This window comes from Balaenoptera physalus (genome assembly GCF_965194825.1).
Source record: "Balaenoptera physalus genome assembly, chromosome: 15".
Lineage (NCBI taxonomy): Eukaryota > Metazoa > Chordata > Mammalia > Artiodactyla > Balaenopteridae > Balaenoptera > Balaenoptera physalus.
Window position 1 is genome coordinate 78,320,276 of NC_138894.1, and position 24,596 is coordinate 78,344,871.

At 48.3% G+C, this 24,596-nt stretch overlaps 1 protein-coding gene across 29 annotated transcripts in view; it reads left to right on the forward strand.

The window, feature by feature from the left end:
- The window catches only part of DTNB (dystrobrevin beta), a 248,628-nt gene extending 224,139 nt beyond the window's left edge, over positions 1 to 24,489 (forward strand). For 6 of the 29 annotated variants that reach the window (XM_082427562.1, XM_082427559.1, XM_082427551.1 and 3 more), the window contains 5 exons: positions 14,227 to 14,386; positions 15,185 to 15,274; positions 18,739 to 18,824; positions 22,280 to 22,314; positions 24,176 to 24,489. In XM_082427562.1, the coding sequence (XP_082283688.1) occupies positions 14,227 to 14,386; positions 15,185 to 15,274; positions 18,739 to 18,824; positions 22,280 to 22,314; positions 24,176 to 24,206 (402 nt within the window). In that variant the 3' untranslated portion in view covers positions 24,207 to 24,489. Of the gene's footprint in view, positions 1 to 3,519; positions 3,770 to 14,226; positions 14,387 to 15,184; positions 15,275 to 15,576; positions 16,195 to 18,738; positions 18,825 to 21,961; positions 22,009 to 22,279; positions 22,315 to 24,104 lie in introns of those variants that run through there. The other 23 variants (XR_014254248.1, XR_014254252.1, XR_014254255.1 and 20 more) reach the window with 18 other exon arrangements.
- Positions 24,490 to 24,596: the final 107 nt, after the last annotated feature.

Genomic DNA, 24,596 nt, shown 5'->3' on the forward strand with positions numbered 1-24,596 from the left:
TTCCAGTCCCCTACTCTTCCCACTCAGTTGTCACAGTCTAGTCAACTTTTTCTCCAAAAGCTTGCTTGTGTCTCTCTCCTCCCAATTCCTATCACCATTCTCCATTCCAGCCTCCGTCATCTGTCACCTGGTCTCCCTCTCTCCTGCCTCCTGCCTCTCAGTCCCTCCTTCACTTTGCCCCGGAGCCAGATTCCTAAATCAGACCAGATTGACCACACCACTCCCTCCTTGGAAGTCTTCACGGGCTCCCTCTGCCATTGCCTGTGGCAGGGGTCAGCAAGCTTTTTCTTAAAGGTTAGGTAGTAAGCATTTTAGGCTTTGTGAACCAAATCAGAGATATTATGTAAGGACTTATATAACCATTTAAAATAAAACCACTTAAAAATGTAAAAACCATTCTTAGCTCACAGACTGTAAAAAAGCAGGTGGCAAGCTGGATTTGGCCACGGGCTATAGTTTGCCCATCTATCGCCTAGTAAATAAACTTGATGACCATTTATTTAAGGCTCTGGATGATTGTGGCCCACACTTCTCTTTCCCACCATATATCTTCTGTGCTCCGTGCATACTAGTGTCCCCACATGCTCCTCCCCCGTCCCCCAACACACACATACAGCTTCCTCTCTCATGGTGCCTCAGTTCATGCCCTTTCCTCACCTGGATTGCCCTTCCCGAGCCGCTTCTGCCTATTGAAATTATACCCCTCAAGACACTCTCAGATGCCACCTCTTCTGTGAAACGTTAGCCTGTTCCAGAAGGTCAGTGTTAAACTCTCTCGCCTCTGTGCTCCTTTTCCTTTGTACCTCCGCTACGGTACGGATTTCATCCTCCTTTGTATGCTAGCTGCGTACATGCCGAACTGCCTAGGAGGCTGTGAGCCTGCTGAGAGTGGAGACCTTGCCCCTTCATACCCCTACTTTGCACCTTTCAAAGTGGAATCATGGCAGGTAGTACCCCATTGAGCCAGCATGTGAAGCACTTTATGTACATCCTCACCAACCCATGAAGATATTCTTATCTCCACTTAACATATGAAGAACCTGAGCCTCAGAGAGGTTAAGTAAGTTGCCTGAGGTCACACAGCTAGTAAATGGCAGAGCTGGAATCCAAACTAGGTCCATCTGACTGCAAAGCCTGGGCTCTAACCACCTTATTATATAGAACAGGGACTCAGCAGAGAGTGTGGTGCTGGATCAGGTGCCACACCTCATTGTACAAGTTTTACTTACTTACCCATAAGCAGCATTTAAGTTTGACTCATTGATCTTTAAAATATCATTGATAGGTTCAGGCTGCCTGCCCCATCATTGAATTCATGTCTGAATTAAGGACCATGCTCTCCTGGAATCCTGTCCTCTTTTGGTTTCTAATATGCAATCTGAGTGTTTGGTATTCATTTTATAGGGATTTTTCCTTCAGTGAGGTCCCTGATCATTTTGCTGAGAACTAGCTTTGAAATCCTGCAATGAGAACTAATGGGATACCATTTTCAAATAGAGCTGGGCAAACTAGGAGAAACAAACAGAAAGAGGGTAATTCTAGTCTTGGAATTTATGAGCTTCCCTATCTAAAAGTTTAAATTTCAGCTTTCTTTTGATCTTCGGGTTTATGGTGAGTTTTAAGAGGTTGTTCTTCTGAGACAGTCTTACGAACTTAATACGCTTTCCTCCTTCCACTGAGAAAGATCTAGACATCTTGCCCCCCAGCTCTTTCAGCCTCGGGTAAGCTTTGTCTTCTATATAATTTAGTTTGACTTGAATAGGGGCAGAATCATGGAGATTGAGAACCATAACCTTCTCCCCGTTGCCAACAGTGTGATCACAAAACACCCAGCAGTCCTGCCATTGCTGTTTCCCATCCATAGCAGTAACCCCACAGGGAGGGACACCTGAGAGCCACCGCAGGGAGTGACAGGTCATGGGTAAGCCCTGAGTTTCCTGAAGTGATGTGGGAACAGACAGGTGTCAGCCCTCTGAGGAGGGACCTCAAGGCAGACTTTTTGGTGGCCCCTCTCCTTCCAGCAGATACACACGATAGATAAATGTGTATTAACGGTGGTGAGAGAAGAGAGACATCATAGAACTGTTTGGCCCTTCTGTCGGGTGTTTAGAAGCCAAGTTCATCCTTAAAAGCTGCACCGCCCTTTACCTCAGAGGTGGACACTTTGGGGAGAGAGGAAGGTCTCCAGGCGTGTTCTTTACCTGTTTCTAATTCGCCCCAGAGGGAACCGCGGCTGCTGCTTTGCTCACTGCCACGTGACTGCCTTTCTCATCTCCTCCACCCCTGTTCTCCTTGTGTGCTCACTTCCACCCCTGGGCCTAACTCCCAGCAGTCTTAACTCTTGTCATGTTAGGCAATTATTTTCAAATCTTGCAGCAGGACAGACAGTACAGCGTCAGATAATCCTCTCTCTCTCCTTTTAGTTCCACATTTGATGAGACAGCTGCATTTTCCTAGCAGAGCCACCACCTGCAGCAGCTCAAAATAGTCTGTGGGGTTTTTTTTTTGTTTTTTTTTTTTACCTTTTGTTGAAGAAAAAAAATGTACAAAGTCCATTCTGTATACATCCCAGTTCTCTGTATGTTCACGGTTGCCTCATCTAAATTTCAGACTTGTAGTTCCTTTCTCCCAACATTGTTTTTTTTGGGTTTTTTGTTGTTGTTGTTGTTTTTCCGAACGGGCCTCTGAAAATCGGCAGCAAAGAGGCCAGTTTGTTTAATTTAAATACATTGCAGGAAAATGAAGGTAATTGTCCACACAGGCCATCTGCTACCTGGCAGGTGTCCATGAATCAGAGAGAGAAAAATGGAGACTGAAGTGTCTCCTTCTGTTACCATGATAACCGCTTAGCTCAGAGTTTTCGTTGGGTGTGTGTGTGGAGGGGATGCCGTTAACAGTGCTCTGGCGAGGGCATTAACTCTCAAAATCAGGCTTTTTGCCATAAGCCTCCCTGGGTTTGATTGCCTGACGATAATCAAGGAGATTAAAAAAAATTCATACCTGTTCCATCAGGAAAAAGAAGGGAAGGAAATAGTATTTTTGGAGCCCCTACTGTGTGCCAGGCACCCTGCTGTGGCTGGCTGAGCACAGCCCAGGACTGTATATCCGTCATCTTCCTACTGCAGACAGCGCCTCTGCCTCTGCATGGCCACGCTCTCTGCCACAGCATGTGAGTCCCCATCTCCACTCACAGTGTCCTCAAGTCACCTTCTCTGGCGTTCTCTGTACCTGTTTTGGCTCCAATATTAGACTTGTGCTCAAACAAAAGACTAAGTCGGAATCACCGTATTCTCCTTTCTCACATTTCTCACTCGTGTTGGAAATTAATTTATGTTGCTATCAAAAATCATGGTTGGCCTCGGCAGTGAGAAGTCTCACCTGACCCATGTTCCTTCTGACCTCAGAAACTTGGGATCCCAATGTGCTTAGGGTTCTCCCAGCAGTTTAAGGCCACTGGAAGACCCAGGTACCCATCTTAGCCTTGCTACTAATTTATTTGTGACCTTGTGACTTCTCTAGGCCTCCATCTCCTCAGATACAGTAATGAATGTTGGACTAAAACAGAGGCTGGGGCTTCCCTGGTGGCGCAATGGTTAAGAATCTGCCTGCCAATGCAGGGGACACGGGTTCGAGCCCTGGTCTGGGAAGATCCCACATGCCACGGAGCAACTAAGCCCATGAGCCACAACTACTGAGCCTGCGCGTCTGGAGCCTGTGCTCCGCAACGGGAGAGGCTGTGACAGTGAGAGTCCCGCGCACCGCGATGAAGAGTGGCCCCCGCTCACCGCAACTGGAGAAAGCCCTTGCACAGAAACGAAGACCCAACACAGCCATAAATAAATAAATAAATAAAATTATAAAAAAAAAACAAAAACAGAGGCTGTTTTCCTGGGGTCACAAACCCTTCGACGTTACAAGCATAACTTCTGAACTCTTTTCTTGGAACACATAGCTTCCTCAGGTTCTCAGAGTCTTTGCTGATTTAGAAGAAGTGAAGGGCCAGCAGAGGAGAGAGCTTCTCAGATTGTAACATTTCTCTAGCTCTGTCTTTCCAGCAGAATTGTTTCCAACTACAAGGGACCTCTGTACTCAGAGAACCTGAGTTACAGGGCATTTATTGTGTTTAGTTGTTGGTTAGACACGTGACTGGCCTTTGCTGTGTTCAGGCCTTTGTAATAAGTTGTATTTCAACAAGGTCCCACTGTCTCTGCTTCAGGAAACGTTAAAACACCAAGGAGCGTGTCGTGAAGCTTCCCCAGCCTCTCTAGGCTCACCACCCCTCTTCTGGCAGCTGAAACCCAGAGGCACGCGATTCTTTTGGACCCTCGTTGGACAGCTTATCCCCACCCCGCAGAGCCACCAGACTAGTCCGTCCACCTTTGCTGATTTCTGTGTGAGTCTCAGGTTCCCCATAATCTCTAGGTTCCAGCGGTGATGGCGCCCCCAGCCTCTGACTGTGCTGCTCATTCTAGATGGGTTTGCTCTGAGTGGAGCGCTCAGCAGTCTCCACGGGGAGGTCCTGCCTCTCTGAACGTACAACCCATCTGTGCCTTTGAGACAAGGTGCAGTCGCTCAGTGCAGCGCTTCATCCGCACTGACTTCAGCGCGGCCGTCCGGCACAGACCTGCCAGGAGGGCAGAGGATGAGCAGCCTGTAAGCGGGCTAGAGGTGACCGTCGGCGAGCCGGGAGAGCCGCTCTGCGCACTGCAGCGCTGCCTTCAGCCGTGTGTGCTGCAGGCGCTCCGGTCTGCGCTTCTGTAATGAGGAGCGCCTTATTTCAAGCCGTCTTCCTTGAGACAGCCCGTCCTCTGCGTACCTGCTCCCTGCACCTCCCCACCGGCTGCGAGTGCAGGAGGCCTGAACAGGCAGCACCTCCGCTGTGGACTCCGCTCGTGAGAAAGGAGAGTTAGGAGCAGAACATGCCTTGTGTGACCCTGAAGCGGCCGCTGAGAGCCCTCAGAGGAGGATCCTCCACCGGCAGGGTGGTTATGACCGAAGCAAAGCCTTGATCACTCGGCATTTCTGAGATGAGGTAACTTGGTGAAGGTCGTAGAATCTTAGCACTTTATATCTGCAAAGTGCTTCACAGGTCATCTAGTTCGATGCCGCTCGGTTTGTAAAGGAGAAGACTGAACTCCAGAAGAATTAAAATGCATGTCCTGTACAGTCAAAAGAAAACCCCAGGTCTCCGGACTTTAAGGGTGCGCCCCTCCCACCGAACCTCACCACCTCCTCAGCGTTCACCCAGGCGGTGGCCGGAGCAAGATCCCCTCTCGGCGCCTGCGGCGGCCCCTCCTCTTCTGAGTCATTGGATTTGCAGCAGAGAATTGTCTCCAGGCCCTGCCATGTACTCATTACAAAGTAAAGAGGTTGAAACTTTTCAGCCTCAGGACAGGCTAATGCACTGAGGGACTTAGGTACATTCTTAGATCCAGAAAAATTTTTCTTGATTCTCTATCCTTGCCTCTCTTCTCATCCACGGTCCTCTTTCCGGGGTCTTCGGCGTCTCTTGAAGGCCTCTGGGCCTGGTCTCATCCCAAAATTCTCCCTCCTGCTCCCTCTCAGTCAAATGCTCTTCAGATGGGACTGATCTAATAATGTAGAAAGAAAAAAATCAAGCTCAGCACATGAGCTACCTGTGGCTGCATAACAACTTACCCCGAAACTTAATGGCTTGGAAGAACAAACTTAACTCACAGCTTCTGTGGGTCAGGAGTCCAGGCGCTGTTTAGCTGGGCCCTCACCAGCTGAGCGTCAGGGTTTCTCACAAGGTCACAGTCACCTCAAGCCTCAGCAGGTCACGTGGTTGTTGGCAGGATTCCTCGTGGGTTGTTGGATTGAGGGCCACAGTTCAATGCCGGCTGATGGCCGGAAGGCACCCTCAGTTCCTTGCCAGGTGGGCCTCTCCACAGGGCAGCTCACAAGATGGCAGCTGGCTTCCTTAGCATGAGCAGGGGCAAGAGCGGGAGAGAGTATGTGTGGACAAGACAGAAGTCATGGTCTTTTATCAGCTGATCTCAGAAATGACGTCCCATTGGCCTGATTCATCAGAAGCAGTCACTCACTACACCCAGCCCACGTTCAAGGGGAAGGGATAACACCAGGGGTGACTACAGGGAGGGAGGGTGTCACTGGAGGCCTCCTCAGAGGTCTGCCCGCCACAGTCAGTTACCTAGTTAAAGTATTTCACATAAAGCTTTATTGATGACGATAGATTTAGTCCTCCCCGGAGATCATTGCCCGCTCTGGCTGTGTTCCCGCTTTCCATTACAGAAGAAAAAGGGTCAGAAACTTGATACACCTCATTGTCATTTAACAACTATTTATTAAGCCTTTACATGTGGTAAGCACGATGGTAAGGAAGATAAATTTGACGGGTGAGATTACGGCTGTACAGGGTTCTGAGGGAGGTGGCAATGAAGCAGACAGCTGGAAGACCAGTGGGAGCTGGTCAGGCACCACAGAGGGGGTAGTGCTCCTGGCAGAGAGAACAGCAAGTAGAGGCCTGAAGGCAAGAGAGAGTGCAGTCCTTTCAGTAGATGGTTGTTGTCTAAACCGCCCAGGAGCAGAGTCAGTTGACCTCCGTTGCACCAACATATGCCTCATTCCAGATCAACCCCATTCCGGATCCCTCAGCTTCGGGCCTGGCTGAAGTACCTGCATATCGATTACCTATGACTTGTGCCTCTCCCGGGGCCTTTGGGATTTACTGCCCCACAAGGATGCCAAACCGGCATTGCTCTGCTGGACCCAGAATGCACATAGGGTTCCTGACAGCTCCATCCTAGCATTGCTTTAATCCAACATGATCCTGAAGCCAAGGGCTGAAGTTTGAGATCCATGGGGAAAATTATGCCTTCCCAGTGGTCTCAGCTTTTCTCTTTCTACTGCTCTGAGCAAAGACAATGTCAGGAGTCTGGTTTCTATCTTCCTCAGAAGACATGTCCTGGGCAGTGATCCCAGGAAGGGGGCCTGATTATTTTCAAGCTGATGGTGGGCAGTAGGTTTCATTTCCTGATCCTAGAGATTTAGCCACATGTGGCTGTCTACCCCTGTCCATCCCTCTTACTTCATTCCCCATCATCATTTTCCTGTTAAAATATTTGCAGAGGTTCAGCTTCATGTTCTTAAAAAGCAACCTATTTGTTCATCTCCGGTCTTAACGACTGTGACACTCAGTCCTTGGGTGGCGATGCCTGGCTCCAGTCTCACCAAGATTTATTGAGTACTTGCCACATGTTTAATGCTGGGTTGGACAGCATAACTGTCCAGATAACTGTCATACAGTGAAGTGAATTTGAATTTCACAGGCCACATACTTAGGAAAAAAAATTATTGAAGTGGCCTTAATTTCCCTCTTGAGCGCTCACTTTCTGAGATGGGCACTTAGTCTGGGCATTTCTAGGAAAACCCTGAAGCCAGTCATTTCAGAGATTCTTATCCCCCTTCCTGCACCCAAAATGAGTGCTCCACCTTGGGGCCTTTTGCTGGGTGCTGTGGCACCAGTGGAGGAGTGTCCATAGCTCCAAGTTGACCTGCGCTGAGGCCGTCGTGTCCTTTGCTTGTGGCCAGGCCTGGTTCTCGTGGGCAGCACCCTCCATTCGGTGGCTGAGGCATCTGAGTTCGTAGATTCCCCCGGCATCCAAGGTCCACACCTGACCTCACCGAGGCTCTAACTCCTCTGTGACGGAGAGACAGCTTTGGGCTCATCGCTTCTCACAGTGTCAGCCTATGGGAAGCTATTGGCTGCGTGGGGTCCTTCCTTGAGGCTGCCCAGGCAACCCAAGAAACGACCTTCATTCTGTTCCCCTCAGCCCTGGGAAGGCCCAGGAAAGGCCTGGGCATTGCCAGTATCCACCACTTCTGTGATCTCCTACATCCCACACTGCTGGCTCAGGACTTTCCTGCAAAGCCAGGCCTCTGCATCAGACTTTCTTGCCTTCTCTGCAGATTCTCTCACCTTCTTCCCAGCTTCCTTATCTAGTTTGGATTGGGGCTGAATCTGCTAGGTCTGATTGCTCATAAGCACTTTCCAAACTAGAATGAATTTTATGCTTTATTATTTGCCCCCTCTCCCATAAAAATGGCCAAAAAGCAGAGGGTGATAATTATAGGGTGAAAGGTGGAGGTTTTTTCCCAAAATACAATGATTAATATGTGATAATGTTATCTGGACAAAACCGGACTCCTAAGGTTTATAAATTAGTCGGGAAGAAAAGATATATATCCTGAAAGAGTAAATAATAATAAATGTTTTATAACCCCTGACAAAATAGAAGAGAATATTTCACAAGATAGAACATGTTGAATTGTCAATGGAAAATTATTATAAAAGTTAAACCGGGATAAAAACATCAAAAAGAGATTTCATAGTATTCCATTATATGGATTAACCACATTTTAAGGCATTCACCAGCCAGTAGACTTTGGGGTTATTTCCACTTTTGGCCTATTAAAGTAAATGTTGCTAATAAACGTTTGTGTACAAGTTTTGGATGAGCATATGTTTTTTTTTTATTTTTTTTATTTTTTAAATATTATTTTGTTTTTCTAGATTTTTTTTTTTTTTAATGACTACATTTATTTATTTATTTTTTGGCTGTGTTGGGTCTTCGTTTCTGTGCGAGGGCTTTCTCCAGTTGCGGCGAGCAGGGGCCACTCTTCATAGCGGTGCGCGGGCCTCTCACCATCGCGGCCTCTCTTTGTTGCGGAGCACAGGCTCCAGATGCGCAGGCTCAGTAGCTGTGGCTCACGGGCCCAGTTGCTCCGCGGCATGTGGGGTCTTCCCAGACCAGGACTCGAACCCGTGTCCCCTGCATTAGCAGGCAGATTCTCAACCACTGCGCCACCAGGGAAGCCCAAGCATATGTTTTTATTTCTCTTGGGTACATACTCAGGAGTGAAATTGCTGGGTCATGTGGTAAGTTTACATTTAACATTTTAAGAAACTGCCAGACTGTCTTCCAAAGTGGTTGTACCATTTTATAGTCCCATCATCAGTGTACAAGGGTTTCCCTTTTCCCACATCCTTGTCAGTCTTTTTTATTGTAGCTATTTCAGTCGGTAAGTGGTATCTCTTTGTGATTTCAGTTTTCATTTCCCTGAGTACTCGTGTTGAGCATTTTTCATGTAATTTTTAGCTCATTTGTATATCTTATTTCATGAAATGTCTATTCACGTCTTTGCCTGTTTTGTAATTGTGTTGCCTGTCTTATTATTCAGTTACAAGAGTTTTTTTATATGTTCTAGACACAGGTTCTTTTTTTATAATTTATTCTATATTTATTTCAGCTTTACTGAAGTATAATTGACATATAAGATTGTAAGATATTTAAAGTATACATTGTAGAGACTTAATAAACCTATACATGGTGAAAGGATTTCCCCATCTAGTTAATTAACACATCCATCACCTCACATATTTATCTTTTTTGTGTGTGTGAGAACATTTAAGTTGTTCTCTCAGCAAATTTCAACTATACAATAGTATATTACCAACTGTAATCACCATGTAATATTAGATCCTCAGACCTTATGTTTTAGCCGGAAGTTTACACCCTTTTACCAACCTCTCCCTATTCCCCCACCACTCAGCCCCTGGCAACTACTTTTCTACTCTCAGTTTCTGAGTGTGACTTTTTTTTTAGATTCCACATATTGATGATACCATGAAGTGTTTGTCTTTCTTTGTCTGGTTTATTTCACTTACCATAAATAACACAGCAGGATTTCCTTCTTTCTCATGGCTGAATACTATTCCATTGTACATATATATACCATATCTTCTTTATCTGTTTATCTGTTGATGGACACTTAGGTTGTTGGCATATCCTAGCTATTGTGAATAATGCTGCAGTGAACAAGTGTATATGGAGTTTAAATATCTCTTCAAGATTCTGTTTTCATTTTCTGTTTTTTTTTTAATTTATTTGGCTGTGCCAGGTCTTAGTTGTGGCATGCAGGATCTTCATTGCAGTGTGTGGGATCTTTTTGTTGCCACATGCAGGATTCTTTAGTTGCAGCATGTGGGATCTTTAGTTGTGGCACGTGGGATCTAGTTCCCTGACCAGGGATCAAACCTGGGCCCCCGCATTGGGAGCACGGAGTCTTAACTGCTGGACCAACAGGGAAGTCCCTGTTTTCATTTTCTTTGGATATATACCCAGAAGTGGGATTACTGGATCATATGGTTGTTCTGTTTTTCATTTTTTGAGGAAAAAGGCCGCTTTGCCTAGTGGCTGCACCAGTTTACCTTCTCACCAGTAGTGCGCAAGGGTTCCCCTTTCTCTATGCCCTCGCCAACACTTTTTTTTTCTTTTTTTTTTTCTGGTTGCATTGGGTCTTCGTTGCTGCCTGAGAGCTTTCTCTAGTTGCGTCAAGCAGGGGCTGCTCTTCATTGTGGTGTGCGGGCTTCTCATTGCAGTGGCTTCTCTTGTTGCGGCGCACAGGCTTCAGTATTTGTGGCACACAGGCTCAGTAGTTGTGGTACACAGGCTTAGTTGCTCCACGGCATGTGGGATATTCCCGGACCATGGATCGAACCTGTGTCCCCTGCATTGGCAGGCAGATTCTTAACCACTGCATCACCAGGGAAGTCCCGAGGTGGCTTCTCTTGTTGCGGAGCACAGGCTCTAGGTGCGCGGGCTTCAGTAGTTGTGGCACACAGCCTCAGTGGTTGTGGCTCATGGGCTCTAGAGCACAGGCTCAGTAGTTGTGGCGCACGGGCTTAGTTGCTCCGTGGCATGTGGGACCTTCCCGGACCAGGGATCGAACCTGTGTCCCCTGCATTGGCGGGTGGATTCTTAACCACAAGGGAAGTCCCCGGACATTCGGATTTGTTTTCACTTTTTGGCTATTATATATAATGCTGCTATGAACACCTGTGTACAAATTTTTGTGTATACATAGATTTTCATTTATCTCCAGTATATACATGTAGGAGTGGAATTGTTGGGTCATATGGTAGTCAATGTTTAAACTTTTGAGGAACTGCCAAACTGTTTTCTAAAGCAGCTGCACCATTTTTATATTCCTACCAGCAGTTTATGAGCGTTTCGATTTCTCCACATTCTTGTCAACACTTGTTATTATCTGTCTTTTTTATTATAGCCATCTTAGTGGGTGTGAAGTTGTATCTCATTGTGGTTATTTGGTTTTTTTTGGTTTTGTGTTTTGTTTTTTGGCTGCATTGGGTCTTCGTTGCAATGTGCAGCCTTTCTCTAGCTGCGGCAAGCGGGGGCTACTCTTCGTTGTGGTGCACGGTCGTTGTGGTGGCTTCTCTTGTTGTGGAGCACAGGCTCTAGGTGTGTGAGCTTCAGTAGTTGCAGCACGCGGGCCCTAGAGCATGTGCGCTTCAGTAGTTGCAGCGCATGGTCTCAGTAGTTGTGGCACGCAGGCTCTAGAGCGCAGGCTCAGTAGTTGTGGCGCACGGGCTTAGTTGCTCCATGGCATGTGGGATCTTCCTGGACCAGGGATCAAACCTGTGTCCCCTACATTGGCAGGCGGATTCTTAACCACTGCACCACCAGGGAAGTCCCGCTCATTGTGGTTTTGATTTGCATTTCCCTAATGGCCAATAATATTGAGCATCTTTTCATATGCTTATTGGATATTTGCATATCTTCTTTAGAGAAATGTCCATTCAGATCCTTTGCCTATTTTTTTTTTAAAGATTTATTGATTGATTGATTAATTGATTGATTGCTCTGTTGGGTCTTCGTTTCTGTGCTAGGGCTTTCTCTAGTTGCGGCAAGCGGGGGCCACTCTTCATCGCGGTGCGTGGGCCTCTCACTATCGTGGCCTCTCTTGTTGCGGAGCACAGGCTCCAGACGCGCAGGCTCAGTAGTTGTGGCTCACGGGCCTAGCTGCTCCGCGGCATGTGGGATCTTCCCAGACCAGGGCTCGAACCCGCGTCCCCTGAATTAGCAGGCAGATTCTCAACCACTGCGCCACCAGGGAAGCCCCCTTTGCCTATTTTTAAATTAGGTTACCTGTCCTTTTATTATTGAGTGTAAGAGATCATTTTTTTTTTAATATTTATTTATTTATTTAGGCTGCACCAGGTCTTAGTTGCGGTACGTGGGATCTTCCTTGCAGATCTTCTTAGTTGCAGCACGCGAACTCTTAGTTGTGGCATGCATGCAGGATCTAGTTCCCCGACCAGGGATCGAACCCGGGCCCCCTGCATTGGGAGCGCAAAGTCTTATGCACTGGACCACCAGGGAAGTCCCAAGAGATCTTTATATATTCTTTTTTTAAATTAATTTTTTTATTGAAGTATAGTTGATTTACAATATTGTGTAGATATTCCTAATATAAGTCCCTTATGAGATATATGATTTGCAAACATTTTTCCCATCCTCTGAGTTTTTTTCACTTTCTTAAAGGTGTCCTTTAAAAATAGTTTTTAATTTTAATGAAGTCGAATTTATCTGTTTTTCTTTTGTAGTATGTACTTTTTGTGTCATATCTGAAAAGTCATTGTCTAATCTTTCCTTCTAAGAGTTTTATAATTTTAGTTCTTATATTTGGTATGATCCATTTTAAGTTAGTTTTTGTATATAATGTGAGGTAAGGGTCTAAGTTCATATTTATTTTTATCATGGAAAGATCTCAAAAAGTATGCTAACTTTGCTGTACAGCAGAAATTAAACACAACATTGTAAATCAACTGTACTTCAGTGAACATTTTTTTAAAGTATGCTAGATGATAAAAGCAAATTGCAAAATGATATGTGCAGTATGATACCCGTTCATGCAAAATTTAAAGGCACGAAATGTCATATATTATTCATAATTACATATGTACACATAGGTAAAAAGTTTCACACCAAAACCTTTGACAGTGGCTGCCTCTGAAGGGAAGAGAGGAGGGGACTGGAAAGAACTAGTAGTCAAAGGGGTCTTTTAGACTTATCTGCAATGTTTTTAGGTTGGAATAAATTTGACACAATATTATCAATTTGAGTGGTCTATTATGTTCCACTTTTAAGCTTTCTGTATTTTGTAAGTTTCTCAAATTAAAACACACAGACGTGAATCAAAGCAAGAACGATGGAGAACAGACCATTTCCATTTGGTCCGGCGCTCACACTGGGTGAAGCATTGAGGTGGGGCTTTGTGCACACAGCCTGTCAGCCTGTTCGAGGTGGCAGGTTCTGTTTGTACGTGGGGTTTCTGAGCCAGATCCCAAAGGATAATTATCTTCCTTTGAACTCATTTGCACACTTTGGCTTATATTTTCCCAGTTTTGCTACCAAAGAAAACCCCGGTCTATATGCCAACCTCAGTTGCCCTTCCTCTGAAGAGCAGCAGAGCCCAAATCTCAGCGAGCTCCCTTTAACTGGAGTTTTAAAATTTCATCCCATTGCTCCAAGCTTTCTCCAAAACTGAGGCAAAGCCTCACAAGGAAAGTTTGGTTTCCACTAAACGTGTGTCCATTCTCACCTAGTCCCCACGGGATGGCTCACAGAAGACCTCACTGTGTGTACTTGACGAGTGCAGCATGACGAGTGCAGCATGACGGGCCAGATGACCGGGCTCCTGGGAGCAGCCTGGAGCTAGACTCCTGACCCGCAAACTCAGGCGCGCTCCCTGTGGCCTGGCAGCTGCAGAGGCGCAGAACACGTGTCATTGCCCTTGAAGTAGAAGGGCTTGTTCCAGCATCTCCCACTGACGAGCCGTGCAGCCTGACACAGAGCTCCTCCTCTCTTCATCCTTGTTTTTCTTCTGTAAAATGGATACAAGAAACATGTGCCCCTTCTACTCACAAGGTGTTATGAGGATCAAATGAAATAATGCGCCTGAATGTGTTTGCAAACAAAAATCAAAGATGTTTGTATATTATTTCCCAGCTGTGTGACCCCAGCCCCCCCCTAGATCCTCCAACCAGCTGCTCTGCTCCTTCTGTCCACCTGGAAGGCCCCCCTCCCTGTGCGCGCCTCTGCCCCTTTCCCTCCCGCTTTTAGTCCGTTCTTCAGTGTTCCCGCTGCCTCTTCTCCCTCCTCCCCCTTTGTTCTCTCCCCTTCTCCCTTTCCTTCCCTTTTCTTCCTCTCACCAGTGCTGGAGGCAGCCTGACTCCTTCCTTTCAAATGTGATCGTGCACTGCATTGCACCACTGAACTGAAGCCCTGGGCTGGCTCAGGTTGACTGAAAAAAAGGACTTTCCCCTTCCTCAAAGAGGTAAGGCACCTGAGATGACATGTTTTATCTCTTTGATTCTCCCAGGCTCAGGCCACGGGATCGCCGCATACGTCGCCCACTCACGGAGGCGGCCGCCCAATGCCCATGCCCGTGCGCTCCACCTCCGCCGGCTCCACACCCACCCACTGCCCGCAGGACCCGCTGAGCGGAGTCGGCGGGGATGTGCAGGAGGCCTTCGCCCAGGGTGAGTCCGGGAGCAGAGTATAATGGAGCGCTGAGGGGGTTTGGAAACGTGGACAAATTCCTACTGAGGTTTTCCCAGTTTCTTCTCTTTTGTGTACTTTGCTTTAAATGATCAGATTTTCACATACAGTAAAAATAAGCCAAGCGCTGACCCCTTCTCATTAGATGGGCTGGTCTGCAGCGGGAGGTCTGCAGGCTTTGTACATGTGCGAAGTACAGGCCTCCTGGGCTTCTGTGCTCTTTTTTCTGGGTTGTGGGAAGTGCCTTGTCCTCTGGGCTTTGCCTCCTCCAGAGGAACTGGATGGAAGCATTCCCGAAGTCGGGTGCTTGGCCTGGAAAGTCTTTAGAGCAAACAAGAGAAGGAGTGGAACTCTAAACGGGACCTTGCTGAAGCCTCCTTGTCCGTGGAGCTAACGAGCTAACGAGCTAACGGCCAGCGACGTTATGTGGTTGGGGGAAGACAAGGCAGCGCAGGAAGTCTTCTTGGGGCGGAGACAAGAGCAGGGAGGTGGAGCTGGCGAGTAAGTCCTGCCTGAGCACTTGTTCTAGAATCCACCTCCTTTGATTGGGGCTGAGAAGTATGGAGTTGACAGGGTCCTGCTCTTCAGGTAGAGAAGAGGGAGGAGGACCACAGACCTGGGTACCGGTGCTCCTGACGGCCTGGGAGCGGGCAGAGCTGCTCGGCCCATCTCCCCCTAGGAATTCTGCCCTGAGTCCCAGGGCCCCGCCGACCGAGGTGTTCGCTCAGCTCTCTCCCCCCGACCCACCCGGCATCGCCATCTGCTCTGACTGCCCTCAGGTACGAGGAGAGACCTCCGCAATGACCTGCTGGTGGCCGCTGACTCCATCACCAGCACCATGTCATCCCTGGTGAAGGAGCTCCACTCAGGTGACGCCCATAGCACCCGCCCAGCCTCCCACCTCCCCCTCCGCGCCCTCCTCGCTGCCTCACTGCGTGGTAAAGCGTCTCCCTCATTTCACCACGCAGTCTTCTTGCCTTCCAGGGATGCGCTGGATGCCTTCATCCTGGGAGCCTCTCTCCCACACGTGATCACATAGAGATAATCACACGTTTAGGTTCCTCTTAAGAGTATGCCCTATGGAGCAAACACAATTCCGACTTTAAAGAAATTCAGCTCAGTTAGGCCCCTTCCTCACTTAATTTGTCTTCCATCTGTGCTTCCTCCACAGCTGCTCTTTCCTTAGGCCCGCTCAGCTGTCTCGCTCCAGAGCTTTCCTGGATGACTGGAACCGCATCAGCTGCAAAAGCTTCTGGACTTTCTCCCGGCTGCCTTTCTGCTCTCTCCTATTTGATTTGGTCTTGAAACCCTATTCTCTCTTTTTGTCCATGACGAGGCTCTGATTTCACTGGAAGTTCATGACCTGAGTCTGTTGCTTCCTTCGTTCCTCATGTTCAGTCTTATCTATGACTTCTTTCTCAGTCTGTCTGTCTCTTAGCTATTTCAGTGATTTTCCAGAGACCCTTACCTCATGGCATATTTCCCCTTACATAATACCCAGGAAGGAGAGAAGAAATAGAAGGCCATTCCCATATCAGCATGTCTTCAAGAATCCCCATGATTACATCAGTTTTGAAGCCGTCAGATATTTTGCTAATCTTTTTTATGGTGGTCAGATTCCCGTGTTATATATTAAACAAACAGATTCCCTTCCTAAGTGCTGTGGGTCACTCATACAGATGGCCCTCTTTTGTGTCTTTCCACCTAATGTAATGATTTTGGATACCTTGAACTAGCTTAACAAGGCTATTGAATAAAAATATAAAGCAGGTTTTCCGTGAGCTATTCAGACACATGTACTTATTCAAACACAATACATTGAAATCATCTGTGCATGCGCTTAGGGAAGGCGAGCCTTGTGTACTCCTTCAGACCTTTGTAGGAGAAAGCATATGCCTTTAGTGTTGTCATGGGACCAGGCCAAGGTCTGGCCCACGGCTTCGCTCTCAGATCTGCTGTTTTCATTTAGAAGAGAATAAGTGTGTGGCCTGTGTTGGTTTTTTCAGTACAGTTAAGATGCCAGTCCTCCTGTTCAGGCAGCATTACAGTAACACTATCTCCATTCTGGTACCATTTCTCAATCCCTTTTAGAAGCACTGCTCCCCTCCACACACACGTAAACAGAAGAGATGACCACCTTTGAGATGACCTCATGGGTGCTTAGAAAGTCCCTTCCCTAATATAGCTCCCCACAGATGCCAGAAATCCCACTTCTGGAGGGAATTTCTTAGGGGATTTCAGGCCATGGAAATTAACCACACTCATGCCTCATGGCCACGTATTAGGGTTTGTGCAAAATGAGTGGTTCATGAGCTCATCACACTAGTTTGGGAGGTAACTAGACATCATTAAACACAAAGCACATAGAGACCAAACAGCTTCATAATAAGTAAGGGTATGGGGATACTCAGCAATCTCTCCTAGTAAGAAAGGATAGTTTTAACAAAACCATGTAATGTATTTGGAAGGTACCTTAGAGATCACATTGTCCACTCCCCTTACTTTAGAAATGCAGTGAGTGATTATCAGAAAAGAGATTTGCCTAAAGTTACACAGCTTGAAGGGGCAAAGCTGGTCCTAGAGCTTAGGTCTGAACATTAAGCTGATGCTCTTACCACCATACTGTCCTTATCCCCACACAGGACAAGGGATCATGTCTGCAATCCCACAAGGGCCCCTTTCACTGATGCTCCACTCTCCCAAGCCCTGCAGTCCACACTAGATGTGGATGGACTAGCCCACACATGGCACAGTATCTCTGTCAAACACAGAGGTAAACTCCCTTCACGTGCAAGGCTGCCAGTTTCTCAGTGAGTGGAAGAGCCCAAAACCAACATGTTTTTTTGTGTGTTTTTTTTTTAATTTTTTTAATTTATTTTTTTGGCTGTGTTGGGTCTTCATTGCTGCGTGCAGGCTTTCTCTAGCTGCGGCGAGCGGGGGCTACTCTTTGTTGCAGTGCGCGGGCTTCTCATGGTGGTGGCTTCTCTTGTTGCGGAGTACGGGTTCTAGGCGCGCAGGCTTCAGTAGTTGCGGTGCGTGGGCTCTAGGGCGGGCGGGCTTCGGTAGTTGCAGCATGCGGGCTTAGTAGTTGTGGCTCGCAGGCTCTAGAGCGCAGGCTCAGTAGTTGTGGCGCACGGGCTTAGTTGCTCCGCAGCATGTGGGATCTTTGTGGACCAGGGCTCGAACCCACGTCCCCTGCATTGGCAGGCAGATTCTTAACCACTGCGTCCTCAGGAAGTCCCCAACCTGTTTTTACCATCACTGTCGAGATTTTCATGAGGATGAGATTGGGTGCTCAAATTATCTTCCATGTATTCTGTACAGCGTGGGCATACTGTTTATATCCATAGCTTGCCCTTCTCATCTTTTCTGAAATCTTTTCACAAATGATGGACTCTTAGAGTTGGAAAGGATCTTGGAAGTCATTTCATCCAGCTTGCTGCCTGTTATAAAAGTTCTCTGTTTGAATATTTCCAGCGAGTTCGTTCATGACCAGCTCTCCTCACTGGGAAGTTCTTCCTTATCAGGGAGCCAAAATCTTCCTTTCTACAGCGAATTGATCCTCATTCCACCCTCTAAAGCTACCCAGAGTGAGCTCAGTCCCTCCTCTCATGTTAGCCTTTCCAGTATTTGATGGCACATCACGTGGCTCTCCTGCAGCCTCTCCTCTTTAGGCAGCCGTTCACAGTTCCTTCAGCCATTCCTCACGTGACGTGGGTTTCACTTGGCCATCCCGTGTGCCCAAGTGTTGCAAGGCCCTGGTTCAAAGTGAGTTTCCAGGGCTGAGAATGTCTGCACATTGCAAGGGGTCTTCCCCCTGCCCCCCGCTCCGCCCCCAGCACAGTGAGCTCTGCCACCTCCCTGAGCAGGCCCCAGGGAAAGTAACCTTAGATGGCATTAGCTTTTTTCCACACAGCCACTTTGCACTGTTCAGTCATTTTAAGTTTGTCATCAGCTAAAACCCATTTTTTGTTTGTTTGTTTTGTTTTTTTTTAACGGAAGCCAGTGTTCATCTAGGTATTCCCTGCTGTACACTTTTATGGTTGTTTTCTTGAACCTGAATGCAAGGTATTAGCCATATACCTAGTAGATATCATCAACTTAGAAAAGCCAGCAATAGAGCCAGAAGCTGGGTGGGTGACATCAGACTGCACTGCTTCTCTGGGCTCAGGGCTTATGGGGACATGATGCTGGGGCATGGACCACACAGGGTGCAGACTAGGTGATTTCAGCACCTTGGAGGCCTGAAGCCATGAGCTTTTAGCTAGGGTTTCATCCCAAGCCTCCTAAGCTACTCACTTCTCCCTCCTCCTATGCTTCTACTGTGCTGAAGGGTCACTGGCCTCCTTGGACTTGTTTTCACAGCAGGGGAAGGTGCAGAGGAAGAAGAAGAGAAGATGCAGAATGGGGAAGACAGAGGTAAAGGCAGCTCCACAGGACCCCTAGTCTGAATGGGAGCCAGAGCCCTAGCCCCTGAACGAAATCCCCCTCTCCCTTTCGTTTCTGCCTGCCTTCCTGCTGCCACCTTTCCCCGAAGCTTTCAGACCCCCACGGATCCTTCTCCCTACTTTTCCCAACTGACCGTCAAGTTTTTCCCTAGAAGTGGTTGTGTCAGTGGATCAACAAAAGCTTCCTGATTTCCTGACACTATGATAGATGGATGGGATACAGGAAGTAGACACAAGTAAAACACCAAACGTGACCCCTTGCCTCAAGGAGTTTATAATATAGTTAGGAGAGCAAAATTAAGATATGCAAAATAAATAGGAGATAAAAGGAAGTGGCAGGAAAAGTTAGTCATCGAACTTTGAGTGTATGATTATAAGTACAAGAAGAGTTTCTGAAAAGGCAGAGATTATTGTGGACAGAATAGCCAGATGGTTTTGTGGCTTCTCGGAGGAATTAAAAGCAATAGAGAAAGGTATCAGCACGGGACAGTAATGCTTCCTCATTTTATTGTATATAAAACCTTCTTAATAACTTATGTTCAAAAGAGCTGTGCTAAATGATTTCCATGTATAATCTCATTCAGTCCTCAACAACCTGGTGAGATATGTAATATAATGATATCCCCATTTTACCAATGAGGAAATAGGCTCAGAGAAATTTAGATCAAGTAGCTATTAAGTGGTAAAGATTGGATTTGAACTAGGTATTTCTCACTCCAAACTTCATGCTCTTAATCTTCATGTTTCTATGTTACCCTGAACAGATAACACAATTCTCTTTGGACATTTGAGAGTTAGCTGTTATTTCTGTGGTGTATTAATATGTCCAGTTGCTGGATTCCTTCAAAATATAAGCTCCACAGGGTAGAGACTTCGGTCTGTTTTGTTCAGGTTGTATCCCCAGTGCCTAGAACAGTGCCTGGCATGTAGTGGGATGTCAGTAGATTCATAAACGTAAGGAAATAAGCAGGGCGGTGTGCAGGAGAGCACTTTGTCAGGGAGAGAGGTGGGCGGCTGCCCTGAGGTGGCTGTGGAGCGTGCGACGGAGCCGGCCCAGCTCTCTCAGGTCCCTGTTGGATGCTCTGCACGTAACACACTCTTCCTGTTTGATTCCACGGCCCCATGAGGAAAGGATTCTAGCCAGGGCTCAGGGTGCTTAAACAACGTAAGGCAGTAAGTGGCAGAGCCTGGACTCAGCCCAGGTGTCTCTAACGCCAGAGCCCATGCTTTAGTCTGAGCGGACTGCGAGACCACGTGGGGGGGAGAGAAGTCTTAAGGAAGGGTGGAAAGCAGTGGATACGGGAAAGGAAGTTGTGATGGGAAAGGGGGAGCATCTTGGGAGGGGGGTGTCCAGAGCTTTTACCCATAGTGGCTGGTGTGGATAAGAGGTGAGGTCTTTGGAGTTTGTCAGCAAGGACACTGGAATTGCCAAGGAAGAAACGGGGAGAAGAAAAGCATACTCCAGGTGCTGAAATCATCGAGTGAGTCAGAGCGAGGCCTGGGAGAAAGTGGCCGATAGCTATGATGAATTGCTGAGAATGATGTATTTGGCATGGCCGTCGAAAGGTCAGCAGTAGAGGGCAGCGGTGTTTGAAACATCTAGAAATGCGGCAAAGAAATGGAGAGAAGACTGACTTCCGCATACCGATGCGGGACTAGGAAGAAGGCAGGAGGGTTGTAGTGCAAGAGGTGAAGAGAAGAGGAGACACACAGAGATAGATTCACGCTTATGTAAACACATGCTACAAACACATGCACGCACACACAGTCCAACCGGATCCCGGCATTCATGTGGAATGTTCTTGGCTGAAGACATAACAGCTGCTTCTTTGGCCTCTCTTCCCTTATACCCCCCTCCCTTCCCAATCGCTTTTCCCATGGCCTTTCCTCAGTCTGCCCCACTCCCCCGAAGCACACAGAGGACTGTGCCTTGACCACTTGGGCCTTGCCCTGACCACAGACTCTAGCCTTAGACCTGGTTCAAGTCTGGATGTAGGCTCTGTCTCACACATGGACTGGGTATGGTTTCCCTTGTCTGGTACCTGGTACCCTCAGAGGCCCTCTGTCTTGGCACCTGTGTTGCCCTGTCAACATCTCTTCTTTCTTTGCACCTCTTGCTTTGTATGTCTATGTGAAATCTTTTTCGTGAGAATGCCTGAATTTCTGTTTCTGTGGCTTTTAGGTGTCATTCCCAAGGGGAAGAGTATTAAGAGTTGGGGTGAGAGATGGGTAGGGTTTAAAAAGGATGTTTGACTCTCAACATTGTATAGGTCCTAGGATATGTCCCTGTAGCTAACGTGTGGCTGTTATGTGGGTATAGTTCTAAAACCAAGTGTTTTTATGGATGGACCTTCTGATTCTCCACTGTGATCTAGGCGTGAGCTTTTACTATAGACTGAGGTAGCAGTAACTACTGTCACCTAGGCATTAGAGGGCAATTAAGTATCAACCAGAAAGAACGATTTGCTTCTTTGGGGTTGAAATCATGCTGACATAATACAAACACAACTGGGTCAGCACCCTGTCAGGCATAGTCTGCTCAGCGCAAAAACTGTGAGAGCCAAATGGGCACTTTTGAAGAACTCACGACCCAGCCAGACTTCCCAACCACATTCACCTCTACCTCGGCCTCTCCCTGCCTACCCTGGCTGCCTGTCTGGCTGCCCCCTGGGGAATGCTTCTGCTCCGCTGGATTCCCACTTTGCATCCCCTCACCTTGAGGGGTCAGTACTTGTAACCAAGACTATATAGATGAAACGCAGGCTAACATAACTTCCCCCATATTACTTCAGAGCCCTAAATTCGTCTCAGCTACTCCACGGCCTCATTTTCTGTCCCTGTGTCCTTCAGAATCACCTCTCCCAGAACCTGCCCCCACGGTGTTGGGAGCTATAAATCCAGTTTGCACACTTAACGCTAGTACGTGTCTGGTAGACTGACAGCAGTGGTCCTTGGTGAGAATAGATACAGGCTTTTGAGGGTCCAGGCGATGGTTCAAGATTTCAGGGTGAACAAGAGTATGATTTAGTATCCCAAGCAGATACGTCTGTGGGAAGGAACTACTGCTCCTATCATAGTTTAAACCATTTTCACCTTGTTCACTTTCAGAACCACACAGACTGTGCCCCCTGATGTAACTGCTCCCTAGGTTTAAGGTAGATTCCTTTCTATTTTAGTATTATTGTCTTCCTCCTCCTGAGAGGCACTTGTTTCCATGGCTCTATTAGGTCAGTTGTAGTTGCTGGTTGTAGGTTGGGTGACTCCCCTCTGTTTTCATACCTGGTCGGGCAAAGTCAACCTACGAGGAGCAAAAGGGGAGAGGCAAGCCCAGGAGCCCATGGGTCAGGGAGGCCCCAGGAGAACATCCGGGTGGCGAAGAGACCCCGACTGTGACCTCAGTATATCGTTTGTGTCTGTGCTGCACAGGTTAGCGGAGGAGCCGGGACAGAGAGGAAGCGCGGGTGAGTACGGTGCTCTCTGCCCGCCCCACGGCCCCTTTCCCTCCGCCCTTTCCCTCCGCCCTCTCCCTCCTCCCTTTCCCTCTGCCCTTTCCCTCCGCCCTTTCCTCTCTCACACTTCCCAAGCCAGAGCCACCCCAACACGTGAGAGCCAAGTTGGGGTTTCCTTTACGAGCGCAGCGGCTCCTCTTCTCTGCTCAGCCCCGCCAGCATACCGGCTGGGCCGTCCTGCACTGCTGCGGGCCTGGGCCTCAGGCAGGCCTTGGTGTCACCTGTGTTGGGATGCAGGTGGCACACCAGACGCCGCTGGCTGAAACCGGCTCTGGGAGCGGGCGTCAGAGGTCACTCCCGGCGCTGCCTCCTTGCTCCTGATTTCCCCCAGCCACTATCATTTCTCTCTGGGGGTCCACACCACAGCCAGCGCGGGGTCACGCTGACTCTGCAAAGCCGACCAAGTCGTTTCCCGTGATGCCTGGCCAAGCTGCACCTTCTCACTTCCTAAAACAAATTGATAGAAGTACAGATTTCCTCACAGGCAAATGCCCATTGCCTTTAGGAATTAGTCTTTCACACTTTTCCATCTCAGGACCTTAACTTTTATCTAGTTCCAGTTCCAAGGTATTGCAGTTTCGGGACATGCGCTGCACACTGAAAGGAAGGGACGAAAATAATTGGACAACTAATCTGTTCAAGAGAAGGGTTCTTTCAAGGATAGATGCCTTTGGTGCAGCCTTGAGATTTCTCTTTATTTTTCAGTCTTTTCTTCCCTCCCCTCCCCCACCTCTTGTGTTTAAAAGTTAGGCCATCTTCCTCAGTTACAGATCTTCCAGGCAGAAAAGCCAGGGCTGCAGCCCATGATCCAGAAAAGGAACTTTCCCAGGCCCTTCTCAGCAGTCTTATCCTGGAGCAGCCTCCGGGCTTTTCCTGACACCCCCGCCTTCCCCCTGTCTGCACCAACCCGTTGGTTCTGTCCTGCTCGCACTCCAGGACCTGCTGTCTCTGAGCCTCCACTGACTCAGGGATCGTGCAAGGTAAAGATGGGCAGTGCGAGCTGCGGAAATTCTCTCGGTGCCCTGGAAATCACGGACCCTCCAAGGCTGGGGCGGGCTTCTCCCTAAACTCACTGCGCATGCAGACGAGGCCCTTCCTGACAGCAGGCCTTGGCTGCCGCAGCCATGAGGCAGTCAGGATCTGACTTGCCCTCGGGGAGCCTGTCAGAGCCCCTCTCCTCAGGGCACACAGGAACTGGGGGACGAGGAAAGGCGTGTCTGCCACCTGGCCCACCCCTCTTCGTGCACATGAGGAAACTAAGGCCCACCACCCAGGAGCTTGGTGCCAGAACTGGAATCGGAGCTGGATCCTCTGCTCCTAGTGCTGTCCTCTGACCCCAGGAGGAATACTGAGAAACTCACCACTAGTGGAGAGTCAAATGAAAAGCCTGCACACTCAGGTGGACCCTTAAGTTCTGCTCTCTTCGGGCATGAGGCTAGGGCTTTCTTCCCTTCCACTCAGTGCTTCTCAGCACATCTCTGACCTCTTTGCCCTTCTCAGTCACAATTCTTCTTCCCATAAAACCACCACATTCCAAACCTTGCACTGCGAACACAGTTCTTTCCTGGAAACATTTCCTGACCCTGTGACCTAAGCAAGGACTCCAAAGACTCGAGATACCCCCAGAAAAGAGAACGCGCCCTTCCCTAAAAGGGGGTGTGAGCACTGTCGCTCTTGGCACGTCCTGAGTTGAAAGGTAAGCGTCCCAGCAGCGCCATCCCTGCACATTGTCTTGTCCCCAGCAGATGTTAGCAGCCTTTGCTCGGAGACCCTTGGCGGTGCCCGGGAGTCACAGTGCGTCTGTCCTGCACAGGCACAGGGGACGTGGAGTGAGCTGGCACTGACGTGAGCAAGGAGAGGTGTTCCCTTGGAGGCGCATTCCTGTCCATCTTTCCGCCGCTCACCTGGACCAGGCTTGCAGGCTGCCAGACGTCACCACCCGCTGGGCGAGGGGAGCCCAGACGGTGGGAAGTGGGAGGGACTGCTGGTGCTGCCTCGGGCACAACCCCCACCTCGCCCAGTCCTGCATGAACTAGCATCTTCATCACTCCCCTCCGGGCATGGTCTCATCTCTGCAACAGGAATTTACTGGAGGTTGAAAAGAGAAAAGAAACAGCACGACTCTCCTGTGTGTGTGTGACCTGGTGGAGTTCTTGCTGGCATCTCGCCAGCACTCGGGGTGCTCCCCAGGATGGGGGCACAAGTTTCCGCCTGACCTTTGACCTTTAAAAACC